The 16,153-nt window shown below is 41.2% G+C and overlaps 1 protein-coding gene across 3 annotated transcripts in view; it reads left to right on the top strand.

Annotated features, from left to right (window-relative positions):
* Positions 1–10,794: 10,794 nt before the first annotated feature.
* Positions 10,795–16,153, top strand: part of UNC5C (unc-5 netrin receptor C) — a 353,514-nt gene continuing 348,155 nt past the window's right edge. For all 3 annotated transcript variants that reach the window (XM_029943063.1, XM_029943072.1, XM_029943081.1), the window contains exon 1: positions 10,795–11,264. In XM_029943063.1, coding sequence (XP_029798923.1) covers positions 11,141–11,264 — 124 coding nt within the window. In that variant the 5' untranslated portion in view covers positions 10,795–11,140. The remainder of the gene's footprint in view (positions 11,265–16,153) is intronic.

Below are 16,153 nucleotides of genomic sequence, written 5' to 3' on the forward strand. Positions count from 1 at the left end.
ATGGCCTGTGGCCTCCCAGAACGGGAATCATTGAATTTACCATATCTTTCGAATCAGTGTTATCCTGCCATTTTTTTTTGGTTGTTGTTGTTTTGTTTTTCGATAGGGCATCCTGAATGCCTCTTGCACACAAAATTCCCTTCAGAATGCAGTTTCTTTTTTTATTTTTTTTCCCATGGAGGCATATTTTGTTGATGTAAGATGGTTGTGCTATATCCTCCTCTTATCCCATCAGATTTCTGTACTCTCTTCCTTCATAAGTAGAGCTCATGGAAGATGAAAGAAAAAAAAATGCTTGGCTTCCTTCCTCTTCCTTTCAATTTCTGCTCTTTGCCACAATACCTGGAGATATACAGAATGAGAGTTGTTCTTCAGGCCATTTCACTTCGGTGTATTACAACCTCTAAATCATCAAGTTTATGGCCTCCATCTTCATTAGAAGTGGGATTTTGTCTATGCTACAGAAGCTGCTTTTTAAACTCATTGCCTACAGACATGGAAATTCTATTTTGGAGTTCAAAAACTAAATGTGAACTATTTTCCTTTTGTACTTTCTGCCCTAACCATAGTTGTGCCCACTTCCTTCATCTTTCCCTTCTTCCCTTGCTAGATGACTGCATTAGATGACCAGGAAGTCTATTCTGTTCATTGAAAGGCAAAAGAGAAGAGTTCATTACCACATTTAAAAAATATTATCCTCTTACTATATGTTGACCAGCAAGTTAGCAGCTGTTAAAGAATCCAAGGTGTCTCAGACCCAAACTCAAGTCACACTTGCCATATAAATTTCTATAAATAGAAAGAAACTATATATTTATATTAGAATATATATTATATTTCTGTAGAAACTATATATGTGTGTGTATATATATACACATTGATAGAAGGTGATATAAAAATATGCAGATATCAGAGGAGGGCTAACTACTTCCAGCTGTAGGGATCAGGGAAAACTTTATGCTTGGATTAGCATTTGAATTGGACTTTAAAAATGGGTCATCTACTTGTAAGAAAGGATATTTCAGGTAAAGATAATTAGAAATTCAAAGAGACTTGAAGATATCAATTTCCCAGGTAATAGGCTGTGATCAGATAAAAGATTTAGTTCTTGGGGCACCTGGGCAGCTCAGTCAGATAGGTATTCAACTTTTGATCTGCTCAGGTCATGATCTCACTGCCTTGAGATCAAGCCCTGCATCTAGCCCCATGTTTGGCTCTGCGCTGAGTGTGGAGCCTGCTTAAGATTCTCTCTCTTCCACTCCCTTTGCCCCTCCCTCTCTCTCTCCCTAAGAAAGAAAGAAAGAAAGAAAGAAAGAAAGAAAGAAAGAAAGAAAGAAAGAAAGAAAGAAAGAAGGGGGCGGGGAGAATGGAAGGAAAGAAGGAAGATATATTTAATTCTTTGGGGAATGGAAGTTGACCATGCTAAGGGCATGAGAGGTTTCAACACCAGTTTCTAGGTAACTTACTTTCGGTATTCTTGGGAGATTTCAGCCTCCTCAGGTATTCAAGTAGATTTTCTTCAAGTGTTTTGGCCTATCTCCTACAATCACAAATTTCTTCAATAGATTCTTCCTAATCTATAACCAGTGTCATGTGTAGTCTTTGGATGAAGTAGGCAATAAAATGAAAAGCGAACCATTGCCTGTAAACGGTCTCCTTGTATTTTTAAAAAGAAACATGTCAGTCAACAGACAAAACCAAATCAAAACAAAAATGAACAAGCAAACAAAAGCAGTGGATGAAGGATGATGTCCTCTTTGACTTCACTAGTGTCAGAAATGCAAGGTAAAATTTAGTTTTGAAACTCATAATCATCAAGAGATTTTCCCAGTTTCAACAAAATATAAAACAGCAAAAAAACAATAAAAAAATCCCATTGATTAAATTTAAATAAACATATATCTATTGTTATCATTTACAACATACACCTATTGTATCATTTACTCAGTATGTTTGTTCATTTTTTTTTTCAATTATGCAGCCAGGGTCCTCTAAGAGTTAGGCATCGGGGTAGGTAGTGCTGATGATTCAAATACTACAGTAGAATAAAATCCTTCTGAGAAGCTCAAAGTCCAGACAAGGAACATATGTCCACAAGCAGCAAAGTAATTGTAAAGGCTTTATCCTTAAGAGTACCTGACTTGTAATATTCTTATAAATCATAATGCTTGGTTGCTCATTGATCTTACTCTATAATACCAGGCTGGTAGACCATATGGGTGATAATCATTTTTTTTAATGTTTTTCATGTTTTTTATTTATTTTTGAGAGACAGAGAGATAGCATGAGCAGGGGAGGGTCAGAGAGAGAGAGGGAGACACGGAATCTGAAGCAGGCTCCAGACCCTGAGCTAGCTGTCAGCACAGAGCCTGACACGGGGTTCAAACCCATGAACCATGAGATCATGACCTGAGCCGAAGCCAGAAGCCAGACGCTTAACCAACTGAACCACCCAGGAGCCCCACATGGGTGATAATCTTAACCATGTTGCTTCCTTACTATTAACGTCATCTCATTCTTCTTAACTTTTGTTTCACAGGGGTCTGTTTAAAATACTTCTGGAATATTCTCACAAATTGTTTTAGCTCTTTCTTGCCGTATATTTTTTATTTATTTTCCTCAATTTTGTATGAAAAATGTATTTCCTTTTCTCTCTTCTTTGTTCTGTATATTACCAAAACAAACCAAAGAAGAAACAGTCATAATTAAGATAAGGCTGAGTTAGCACTAATGTAACTTCTATGTTAAAGAAAATAAAATCTGTTTCCAGCTGAAATTAGACATGATGTAGAAGGAATGGGTTTCATTGTTGACAGTTGTTGGAAAATAATAGCAACTTAGAAACATCACTAACATTTTGCATTTTCTTCCTCTCTCTCCTTAATTTATACATTAAGTATAAATATCACATTTTGTTTGATTTAATTATAAATTATGTTGATTGAATTATATTGTTTTCCTTACACATGATTAATAGGACTTTGTAAACTGAATTCTAGACCATAATTATGGCATGGTTCTATAAAATAAAGCATGCCACACTTATAACAATGAGCTTAGAACTAAATTAAAGAAAAACAAAAAGCAAAAGATTTCTACTATGTAATAACTAATTTAGGTTATATATTATAAGTGTTTCTTATACATTATTTACCTGTTTTTAAAATGTTTGCTTATTACATTTTCTGTGCCAGACACAGTGTTAGGGACTATGGAAAAAATAAGAATAAAAAATAAATATGATATATAATCAAAATGTTGGTGAATCATTATAATATTACTTGAACAAACCATATCAAGCTCCAGTGAACACAAGGAGTCCTGAGAAATTAATGAGTCCCTCTCACCCTTTAAATCTTATTTCTAATTCATTAATGCCTTTAATTAAGTTGAAGGTAGTTTACTGTTGCAAGTAGCTTTTCAGGGTTACATAGTTTATTCTTAATTATATCATGAATATTTAATGATTTAAATTTTTCATCTTGTGTTCTGGAATTAGTAATCACCATCCCATTTGAACATCTTGTATATATCTTCTTCACTTGCTATCTGTCTACTACTAGTTATATTTCGGGTCTCAGTGCTTCTCATCTTGAGTTTGGGAATACATTTTGTAATTTTTCTCCCCACTTTATTCAATTTTACACATTGATGAAAGACATTGTCATGATATCATCTCATTGCCTAAAGCTCTTTGGTACATTTCTGGTCCCCCCATAATGTAGGCTAGTCCACAGAGCAAACCAATGAAAGCCTTCCAAAAATCAGTCCTATCTTCCTTTCCAAATTTACCTTGTGGTATTTGCTTGGATATAGATAATTTGAATTCAAATCTAAATCTGACACTAATTTAGCTAGGCAAGTTATTCAACTCTACTATGCCTTGATTTCCTTACTTGTGTTTAAAATGAAGATAATAATCATACCTACTTCATCTATAGTATTATGTGTATTAAATGAATATCTATATCTATATATATCTGACTAATGAGTGTTCAAAACTGTTAACAGAAGTTTTGTTAATTATAATTTGTGGTAGCATTAAATATAATGCTATACTGCTGTCTGTGCTCCAAAATAAGTCGCTCAGTACTTGACAAACATGTCCACTCTTCTTCTCTTCTTTTGCCCTGGTTGTTTCTTCCATTTACAATGCCAACCTCTCCAACTCAGCAAAGGCAAATTCTACTTACCCTTCAAAGTTCAGGCCTCGTGCAGTATCATTTAAGACTCTGCTGGTCATTTCAGTTTAAAGTAAGTGCCCTTTCGTCTTACCTGCATCAGCCATGTAGCCATCCCTCTCCCGCTGTACTTCTCAGAATCACTCTATGTAGTTCTCTAGTCTGTCTGATACTCTACTAGCTTATTAGCACTACAGGGGAGATTATCATCTGATTTACCTTGAACTTCATCTGAGGACATGATTTCTTGCACCATGCATATCAGACATTTCTTGCTGTGATAATGCTGCATAAAAAATCACCCTAGATCTCAGTAGCTGAAGAAACAAGTATTTTTTTTTCTTGCTTATATGTCATTGGGTCTACTCCCCACTCCATTAAGTAGGCACCAAGCTCCAGGCTCCACATCTCTCCATGTGTCTCTCATCCAACTTGGACCGATGGCTACCTAGGAAATGTTCTTCTCATGACTAGTGACAGGAGCACATGAAAATAAGCAGAAGTAAACAAGGAAAGGAATTGGCACACTGTAGTTTCTGTCCACACTCGCTGACAAAAGCCAGTCTTATGACTACGCCACCATTGGTGAAGCAGGTAAATCTATCCCACCTATGGAGAGTGAGACAGCAGAGGCAAAAGTGAATTCTACTAACAGGAAAGGAGTAAAGTATCAGAAACAATGCAACCTAGCAACTATGTTTACTACAGAATTCTTTTTTTTAAGGACAGAAGTTCCACATAAGGGACTTTGGAAAAGAGATCCTAAGGCAATGAGGAATTAATGAATGGGTTTTTAGGACAGTGAAATGATAATATTTGTATTTTAGAAGGTTATTTTAGGGTGTGCAGAGAGCGTGGATTGGAATGTGAGGGCAGACTAGCTACTAAGGAAGTAATTACAAGAGACCATGGGGGACACGCCAGTATATTGTGTATCTGTGGGCTGGGAATAATGGAGTAGGTCCTGGAGACCTTCAAGCAGTAAAATTGGATGGATTTATTAGTTGAATAGGTAATGTGGGCAAGAGGGAGGGAGATACTGAGAACAGCTCCAAGTTTACACTAGGGCGGTATAAGTCATGTATAGAGAGCCATACCACTGGTGCTATTCTTTAGATGATTATGTGAATTAAGTACAACAGACAATATTGAACATATCATCACAATAATGTCCCTAAATAAAGACACATTACAAAAACACTTTTACATACATTCCATCTTCAGGGCAATTTTATGTGTTCATATTTTCCCCATTTTTTATGACTAAAAATTAAAGTACAAAGAAGTTAAAAGACTATCTGAGCAAATATATTAAATAAATAGAGACTTAAATCCATGTTTCCTGATTCAGAATCTTTCTACCATTCCATAAAGTATCTTATGTTTTCAATCTGTAACATAAGAGAAACCACCAGAGTGCAATTTGCTAGATAAATTTAAAATAAAATGTATTTGAAAAGCTCTAATGAGCAATAATTAGATCTATCCCTAGTAATCTTCTAAGTCACATATCATATTATTTTCCTTCTAATTTTTATTAAGCTGGTCATTGTTTTCTCTTCCTCATAGCAATTAAAGTATGGGGCACAAATGCAGAAATCATACTTTACTTTATTTCCTTCTCTTCATTTCTTCTTTGATTCTCTTCTTTTCCTTTGGCCTTCCTTCTTTTCTTCCTTGCATCCTTATTATTTCTTTTCTCTCTTTCCTTTCTCCCTTCTCAGTCCTTATGAGGAAAAGATGCTATTTCAGTGCTATCCACTTCTCAAAGTTCAGCAAATATGCACTAGTGGACTGAAAAATAGTTTGTTGGACAAAATTACTTAGCCATTCTGTTTCCTCATGTATAAAATGTAGATAATAATACAAGTACACCTCATATTATTGTGTTTCCCTTTATTGTGGTTTGCAGGTATTGTGAGTTTTTTTGTTTTTCTTTTTAAGTGAAGATTTGTGGCGATCCTGTGCTGAGCAAGACTTTGGGCATCATTTTTCCAACAGCATTTGCTCATTTCATGTCTCTGTGTCCCATTCTGGTAATTCTTGCAATATTTCAAATTTTTCAGTATTATTATACTTGTTACAGTGATCTGTGATCAGTGAGTGTGACGCACTAAAAAAGCAGGTGATAGTTAGCATTTCTTAGCAATAAAGCATTTTTAAAATTATGGTACATACTTTGTTGCTCTTAGACATAACCCTAGTGCATATATAATAGACTATAGTGTAGTGTAAATGTAACTTTTCAATGCACTAGGCAACCAAAAAATTCATTCAACTCACTTTATTTAGATATTTACTTTGTCGTGGCGGTCTAGAACCAAACCCACAATATCTCTGAGGTATGCCTGCATTACTTTAATTTAATCCTCGTCTTGAGGGTTAAATGAGATAGCACACACAAAAGAGCTCAGAACTGAATCTGAAACAATAAGTAATCAATAAGTGTTAGTCGTTACTAATATAGACATTTGTATCCATGGCTTTTGAATTACGTAAAGCAATGACTTCTTTTTGCTTAAGCTGGTTTAAGTTGGGTTTCTATCACTTGCAACCAAAAGGGTCTTATCTAGTACAATTACCATAAAGAGTAAGGTCCCAGAGTGTATAGGCTTATGGCCGGCCAACTTCCTTTCTGTGGGCTGAGGCAGAGAAGGAGGATTGGCTCAACTGAATCTGGACCATCTGGCTCCTTTTGGAGTTGATGTCGTCAGTAATTTTACCTGAGTAATTTCTCCAACTCCTAGTTAGGAAAATTTTTCTCATCACCATCCTATTTACATTTACTAAAACCCTCCTTCTCCTATGTTGCCAGTTAATAATATGTCCAGTATGATTATTTGTTTTTAAATGCACATAAAATACAAAAAGCGGGGAATCACACATGAGAGATAAAATGAAAGAAAATATTTCTATAATTAAAATATATTTTCTATTGTTTTCAATGCCCTTAAGCCTTAAGCTGGAAACTTCCACATACTAGTTTAGAGTAAATAATATTATAACTAAGCAGTCTACACGCTAAATAGCATACTTTCTTGGTGTAGATTTCTGGAGGGATATGCAAGGGATTTGCATGTTTAATTCCCATTAGCACCTGTCACTGGGATTTATTATCCCAGAGTTAATTCTCCACTCACTGCAGCCAAGAAAAAGGAAGCCCTTGTACATGGATTTAAATGAAGCTTTTTATTTTTCAAAATGAGATGAATTTCATGTTTGTTTCTCAAACACCTGCAGTACTCCAACCCTGAAAAAGTCATATTTAAATTCATTCTTGGTAAAAATTTGCCCAAACTTGATTTCATTCAACAATTAGGAAAGCCTGTTAATAATTTGAAATTCTGTCTTGGAGAAAATATAAGTTTTAATCAAGGACTTAGCTTGGTTTAAAAATCCATTGGCTCTCATTCTTCCATTCAATATTCAATGTTTATTGACCACCTATTATGTGCTGGGCAGTTTTATAGGTTCTGAATAAACAATGGTTAAAGTACTAAGGGAAAAAAAAGTCCTCCTCCATTCTATTGAAGAGTATGCATACATACATACATACATACATATACACAAAAAACATAGGCATATACATAGACACACATGTACACACATATGTATACACATATACATACATATACAGATACACACATATTTATGAAGACATATATACATGTACATATATATGTTTATGTAGAAGGACTGCTATGTGGAAAATCAAAGCAAGTTGAATGCAATCGAGTGTCTTAACATTTGAGTGACATTTAAACCCAGATTTAAGTGAAGTAAGTTAATAATCCTATGCTCAGAAGCCTATGAAACACTACAATATCTATTTCATAAAGAAAAACGAACAGGCAGAATGTTGATACACAAGGTAAGTTCCATCTGCAACCATAGATCATAGGAAACTCACCTGCTTAATATGGCTGATGCATTTGCTGGTACTTTTCCTGTCCTTGTTCTTATGCTCTTACTCCCCCCTCTGTTTTCCATCTCATTTCTACATGCCATGTCTCAAACCATTCTCCTGCCCTCTTTAGGCTGAATTTCAGTATTGAACTACTTTTTCCTTCTTGCCCCTTCCTCTTTGTTTCAAATAATTAATTTCATGCAGTATCTGTCTTTGAATACTTTAGTGTCCCACACAGGATTATGTCATAATTTAATTTTATTTAACTAACTAGACTTTGAGGAGTGTTCCTTATTGAGAGTTTATGACAATCAATCAACCAATATTGATTGAGCACCAACTGTATATTGGGCTCTGTGTAAGGAGCTGAGGTTGAAATGATGAACAAGTCTCTGCTTTCCAAGAGTTAGATGCTAGCTAAAAAGATACACAATAAAATTATAAATGAATCAGCAAACACTTTCAGATGTTACTAAAATGATTAGTGAATATATGTGAGGATTTCTTAGTATTTAAGCTTCTATCCTTCCTGCAAAAACTGTAAAGACAGATATGAAATATAATCACGACTCCTTCTGGTGATATAATCCTCAAAATAAATAATGCGCATGAGCTGCCCAGCTGCACTGGCCGTCATAGTTGCCACTATCCATGTGCCTGATAAAATTAAATTAATAACTTACATTAAAATACCACAGTCATACTAGCCACATTGCAAGTGCTCAGTAGCCACATGAGTCTAATGACTACCATTTTGGAGAACATAAATATGAACATACATGTTCCTCACGGCAGAAAGTTCTATTGGACAGCATTCACTCACGTAGCTAACATGCAGCTGATGAAGCTCTTTCATCAATGACAAGAATAGCAGCTAACAATTTTGGGTCAGTCACTTCACACATCTTTAACTCGTTGATTTCTCACAAAGCCCTGTAAGATAGTTACCCGTACTAGACCTATCTTATAGACACAGAAACCGAGGCACCTAGCTTTATTGTTGAATATTTGTCAGCGAGTCATAAGAAACGCTAAGAATTGAATCCAGACATTCTGGAGTCAGAGCCTACTCTCTTACCAAAAGACCATGATATCTGGTATAGGTAAGGGAAAGTGAAGAGGGTAAAGAAGAGATTTTAGCATGACAGGAAGTGCCTCCACGGAAAGAAGAAATGGCCAGATTTGTCAATGTCATTGCCAAGTATGACCTTTTCAGATCTATCAGACTCACTGAAGACAGGTCTTATTGGCTAAAGGTTCAGATGGAGCTTGGCAGGCAGAATCATGGAATGCTAGCACTGAAAAGAACTTTAAAGCCATCTAGCAAAATACTTCACAGATGAAGAAACTGAGACATGCAGTTTACCTGACCTGTCCGGATAACAGAGTGAGATCTCAAGCTTCCTGCCTGTGTGTGTGTTTACACATTGGACCTTGACACCAAGAGCTTAAAATTTCCCTGGTATATTATTTATTATTAGTTTAGACATGTATTAATCTTAGGAAGAGGTTTTGTTCTCCCCAGAATGTTGGACTTGCCAATGTGTATCGACCTTTTAATCCATCCACTTTTCCTTTTGTCTAGCCTGTCATTTTATCCACCCATTCTTACTTTCCTCCTTCATCATTACAACAGGGATCCAAAACCTACCGAGACTATTCTTTAAAAAAAAAAAAAAAAGGCAAAAAAATGTATCAAAATTCATAGCAGCAGTCTGAGTCCTTACACCGTCAGGAATTTGGAAAACATGTCATAGGTTCCACTATCACTCTAAGTGAGTATCTACAAATTTTGTTGTGCATCGTTTCTGGGAGTTTCAGTATCAGGCACCGTCTCACCACCGTTTACATACTCAACATTGTCAGCCACCAGGATACACGCAAATAAAGCTCTATTGAAGAATGCGTTTTCCTTCAGCTTTTGGTTTCTGTTCCCCTACGGAGAAGTCATGGGCACCCCAAACACAGAGCAGACTGAGCGGCGCTGACAACCCCGGGATCGCAGCGGGCTGGGACGCTGCAAGTCTTCTCGCCTTCTTCCCCACCACGCAAGACTTCAACTTGAGCCCGCACCCAGCTTAATCAATCGCAAGACCCCAAGTCGTAGCGCGAGTCCAGTCCTGGGGAGTCTGGCTCAGGCTTCGGCGGCGCCGTGGAGGAGCTGGCAGGCGGCAGGCTGGGCTCCAGCGGACACAGCCAAGAGGCTCGGGGCGCGCCCGCTGCGCTCGCGGAGTCCGCGTCTGGCGCGCCGCGGGAGGCAGGCGCGCTCCCACTCTCCGCAGCCGCCTCTGCCCTCGGGTTCCCCTCGCCCCGGCTTCCGCGGGTGAACCAACAGCCGGTCTCCACCTCCGGCGCTGGGCGCGCATCTCCCTCCAATCCCCGCTTACATAACGCGGGCGGGCGCGCTCCCGCCGCCGCTTACCCCCCAGTGGAGTTGGGCTGCGCCCTCCACGCCTCCGTGGCGAGCGCCTCTGCGCGCCCGTGCGCCCCACGCTAGGAGGTGACCCTCCTTGGCCACCCAGCAGTGGCAGCCTGGCCGTCTCCCCGCCGGCGGGAGCTAACTGAGATTGGATACCAGAGAGCCTCACGGTGCCCAGCTCCCTCCCTCCGCTCCCACCTCCTCCCACTTCTCGCTTCCTCTCCCTCCGCCGCCTCCCCCCACCCCCTTTGCCTGTGTGTGTTCGGCACCGAAGAGGGGACCCGGAGAGCAGTCCGGGCTCGGCGCGCGGCGGAGCTGCGGCTGCTCCTGCTGCTGGGGGAGCGGCTGGGTGGCCGCCTTGCGCCTCCCCGGACTTCCCAAGTGGGGGCAGAGCAGCCGCTCGCGGAGCCGCCAGTTTGAAGGCGCAGGGAAAGAGGGACCGCCAAACTCCTCCTCAGCGACTCCTCTCCACCCGCTTTGGCTCCTGCCGTTGGAGAAAGTGGAGTGTGGCTCTTGGTTATCATTATTTCCTCGGACTGCTTCGTGGTGCGCGGATTCAGCGGCTTCCCTGTGGGGTTTTCCGCTGTTGGCGCGTCTCTCCGTGTGGTTCCGCCCGGCACACCTCTGCCGACGATGAGGAAAGGTCTCCGGGCGACAGCGGCCCGCTGCGGACTGGGACTGGGATACGTGCTGCAAATGCTCGTGCTACCTGCCCTGGCCCTGCTCAGTGCCAGCGGTACCGGCTCGGCCGCTCAAGGTAAGAGGGTCCGCCAAGCTCCGCGGCCACCTCCCTTCGCTTCTTCCTTCCCTCCTTCTTCCTCTCCTCCCCCCCAGTTCCCCTGGCTTCCTTAATTCGCCTCCTTGCTCTCAATTGGAAATCAGTTTCCATTCCACTTTCCCAACTAGTCAAGAAGCTTTAGTTATTATTTTTAATCCATCTTCCAAGATGGGCAAGGGTAGACCAGGGACGCACGGGGTGTGGACGCGCATCTATCTCTGGGCATGTGGGCGCCTTGCGTATCGTTCGCACTTTCTGCTCCACAGTCACACGTCGTTGCGTATGGTACACACGGAGGTTTGGAGAGACTCTTGGTGCGGGTGGCTGTGTGGCATGCCATAGGTGCCCCCCCATGCGCAGAGGCTCCCGGTGCTGAGCCACATCTGCGGTTGCCGGATCTTCAGGGAGTCTCTGAGCACGCTAGACGCCCAAGGGCTCACAGCTAAGGAAATGTGTCCACGACCGCCCAGGACCTCCGGCGCCGGTGCCACTCTGCTGCTGCTTGGGGCGCTGTGGACGTGCACGGCGCCCCCGGACCCGCCACCCAGCCTGCCGCAGGCCCCGGGCTGGGCACGCCTCCACACTCTTACCCTTTCCGTGTCTCCCTCCCAGTTAGCCACGGAGAAACTTCAAACCCCAGAGCTCCGGGGAAATGGACTGGTTGTTCAGAACCAAATACGAAGCTCCCCCCGCCCCGGGGGGGGGGAGGGGGGACGGGCCAGTTTATAACTCTGACATTTTAATTTAACGCCCCTGAGCTTTAAAATAAGTGACCAGGGCCTTGGGCAAAACAGGGGTGGGGAGAAGAGCGGTCAGGAGTTGAGGGTGGATGAAGAAGGAGGAGAGGCACGGGGGCTGATGGCCAAGCTCCCTTCCTGTCCCCTGAGTTTGAAGTGGTAGCGGCAGCGTCGAGCCTTCCGAGCCCAGGAAGCTGAGTGGAAGGGAGGCGAAGAGGAAAGAGCCAACGCTGACCCCCCTGGGGTCTGTTTCGGGTCACCTGGGCCCCCAACCTTCTGGCCCAGCCGAGCGCCCACCTCGGTGTTCCCGACCAGTTCCGCGGTGGCCGCCGGCTCGGGGAGGCAGCGGTTTTTCCGTAGGTGGGGGTGGAGGAAGCGTTTGCCGCTTTCGGAGGTAATTCAGGGATCCCATGCTCTCGGTTACACTCCTTTCCAAATTTGGAGAGCCGAGGAGGCGCGGCGTTCGCCCCAACTCCCCCGGCGTGCCTCGGTGGCTCTGACACTCCGGAGGTTCCCGACTGCATTCCCTCTGGGGGGCGAGGGCGTCGGAGGTGGAGGGGAGCGCGGAGCCTTAGCGAGTGTGGTCCGAGGAGGTAAGTGATCAGCAAGGCTTTGTGAATTAGCCATTGCTACTTCGGGAGTAAATTTTGCCGTCGCCTAGCTAAGTAGCCACGCTCATAAATCCTTCCTTCCCTTCGTACCAGATGCCTCTCATCCCCGAGGTTCTGTCCTGGTTTTCTTATGCATCCTTCCAGAACCCATCTGTCTGTCCATCTTACAAAGGAATCTTCTGGAGAATCCTAGGAACTTGTAGATTTTTTGAAATTGGTAAGAAGTTTTCTGGGTAGCAGCCAAGGGTGTTTAGAGAGGAGTTTTTGGAAGTTAAAGTGAACTACCTGATGAATAGTCTTGGAGTCAACAGCGTGACTCCCTGTGGGATTTGGCTACTGTTATTGGGCGCACAAAGGACCCAGCCACGGGGCGGCGTTCAAGGGAGCCGCGGGGGAGAACAGGGCGTTGGGAGAACTGTTTGGGAAAAGGAAAAGTTAGAGTCCCTCAAGATGCCAAACAGGAGATCTAGGATTCTTGCCTGGAGAGCTTTCTACAGCCAAATTTAAAAGACTGGGTCGGGGGGAAAAAATCAATAAAGATAATCACACAAGAGATTGTAAGTGGATTAATATTGAAAGAATTGAGAAGAGATTAAAAGAAAAAGATGCTCAAGACAGGCTGAGGGAGCATGTGTCACCTGCACTTTTCTTATAGACCAGGCAATCTAAAGACGGGATTGAATTTGCTCCTCTAATCTTAAATGGGAAAATAAAATGTATCCTCTTGGTTATGTGCATTTCAACGGTGTTCTTCTCCGTTTAGTTTGTTTAGTTATTTCAGTTCCTGGTGAATATGGTTCTGTTTGAATCTTGTGGTCCTGAAAAACACTATAGGAGCACTTTTACCTTTGTTATCCTCCATGTTTCAGGACACCAGCTCTTCCTGTGTTTCTGTCAGGTATTACAAATATAGAAAGCACCAAACTCTATCAGCCGCTATCCCCACCATTCTAATCCACTTCTCCCGCCTGTTTACTGTTGAACATTCTCAGACTCACACTTTTATGTTGGTCTGGAAGTCAGACCTTTTCCTTCTAATTTCTTCTTTCGCTTCTGTCCTTGGACTAGAACACCAAGGAAATAAAGGATAATGTTGCTCCCTCAAGGTCTGATTTTTATGCGTTGAACACTTAAAGATGGAGATGTACTATTTTTATGAATGGAAGTACATATGCAATTAAGATGAGAAAGTTAATTTAAGTACTTGAAAACGTGGATGAGATTTATTCTCTTGTTTGAAAAGTACTAGAAAAATGAGAAGTTTTAGAAAATACACGTGTCTTCAGAGATCACCAAAAAAACCAACAGAAGTTTAAGATTAAAAAGAAAAGCATAATAGGTATTATTTGCAAATGTCCTGTGTTTTGTTACTGTGGTTTGCATAAAGACAGCCATCATTTTATTCAGGTCTTTGGGGGGAGATTCTCCAGGCTTTAGGCCACAACTTCGCCTTTCTGGCTATGCCTTAATTGTTTCATTCAGGATTGCCGGAAACTCCTAGCTCTAGGGAATTTGTGTCCTTTCTGACTTCCAAGAATGAAAGATTTTACTAGGAAAAGAGTGTGTGTGTGTGGGGGGTGTGTGTGTGTGTGTGTGTGTGTGTGTGTGTTTGATCTGTGTACCTCAGAATTAGTGCCCTCCTGTTATAGAAATGCATTTATTTCTGGATTACACAGAATTGATATTCTGCTTATCTAGCACCAACTAGTGTTATGAGTGTTAACAATCACCAAACTCAGAGCAGAAAATGAGTAAAGACTCTAATCATATTAGGAATGTTTGCTGTTACCGTCAGTTAATTTATAATGTTTTTTTAAAGCAAATACTATACTTCTTACAAAAGAGTAGAAATTACTTTCATGAATTTGTGCATATTGGTTTTGGGGAGATAGACACCTGGCATGAGGAGAACTGAATTTCATTACAGTTATACCATGCAGTTTCTCCACGTACAGGAGCAGAGAAAATTCATAAAATCACGTTTGAAATTTTCAGAAAGGAAGAGTAGGCTAGTTTACTTTTGTTTAGAAAAAAATAATGTCATATATTTAAGCATAGGGAATGCTTAAAACGCTTCAGAGGACAAACTTTTCAAGCACTTGCAAAGAATGAAGATCTTTTAGATTGCTAATGTTTGTTGATTCCTTCACATTCTTTGTTCTGGATACTGGGGATTCAAGGTTCAAAAGACAATTCCTAGAATATTTCCCATTTTAGTCTGGGAGCCTGATGTCCTGATCAAAATTCATACTGATTTTTTGAGGACAACTCCCTAAAAACATAAAGGAGGCATGAGCTCTGTGGAGGCAGACCCTCCTAGCTTATTTAAAATGATTGTTGAGACTTAAAAATAACTGTTTTCTAATAATGTATGGTACCTTCTCCAATTAGTGCCAACAGCCCAAGTGTGTTCTCTTAGGCCTTAACTGCATTTAGCACTTTTCTGATTTAGGTCATGGCTTTGCTGGAGCAGCAGAGGGAGTCACTCTCAGAAGAAACATGAAAATTACAGGCGGCAACCGCTTCAGGAAGATAATGGGGAAGAGAGTGGGGGTGGGGATTGAGCCTGAACCCTTGCCTTGCAATTTTAACCTGCATTTTTTTTGTAGTTTAACTTTTGAATGTTTGTGGCACTTAAAAACAAACCTGTTCACATTTCCCCATGAATTAGAAACCTATTTATTAGCTCATTTGGAGAGTGTATGATCCTCGAAGTAAAATTCTTAACAGTGTTGTGCACATATTATACCCCAGACTGTGCTATTTGTTAGGGAAACAGAATCGAAAGATACAGTTTCAGCCTTCAAGGAAGACAGACTTATAAGCATATAATTATAACTTGCTGTCTGAAAAGTAACTGTGAACACAGGTATAGTACTTTTTGGAATCAAGTACCAAAGACTGTAAACGTAAGTCAGGCTAGAGTTCTAGGGACAGTGGTAGTGGAGTTTCCAACATTTCTACAGAGAAGAAATTAAGGATGGCAATTTGTTTGAAGTGGGATGTTCTTATGCCAAGTTTGCATTGCAGTTGTCCTACTGATATTAAATCATACTTAGATTTAATGTACATGGGGTCTGGCCTTGGGGAGGCACAAGCTAAGGGCTGTTGGTGGTATGTGCCCATTCTGCCTGTTAGCTTAGTGTTCATCAATGCTTCCTAATCCTGCTTCTCCCACCCCCTGGTTGTGTGGCCATGGGTGAGTTATTTATCTTCATCTGTGGCTCAGTTTCCACAGATGTAAAGTGAAGATAATGTATACTGTAAGTCCTAGTACAATTGAATGAGTCCATACATGTAGCTTGTTTAGGGCTGTGCCTCGCCCCCAGAAAGTAAACATTATTGTTTGGCTTCTAACTCTGTAAACCACTGGCAAAGAAATCTAGAAGTTAAAGAAACTCAAGGCCAATAATTCTGAAGTCAGACTGGGGATTGCTGCAGACGCTGCTTCCCCAAAAGCAACAAATGAAGCTGTCTTAGGAGATGTTCCAAAATAGATCACTGCAAACTCCTGGACGGT

This window comes from Suricata suricatta, chromosome 1, assembly GCF_006229205.1.
Source record: "Suricata suricatta isolate VVHF042 chromosome 1, meerkat_22Aug2017_6uvM2_HiC, whole genome shotgun sequence".
In the NCBI taxonomy this organism is placed as follows: Eukaryota; Metazoa; Chordata; class Mammalia; order Carnivora; family Herpestidae; genus Suricata; species Suricata suricatta.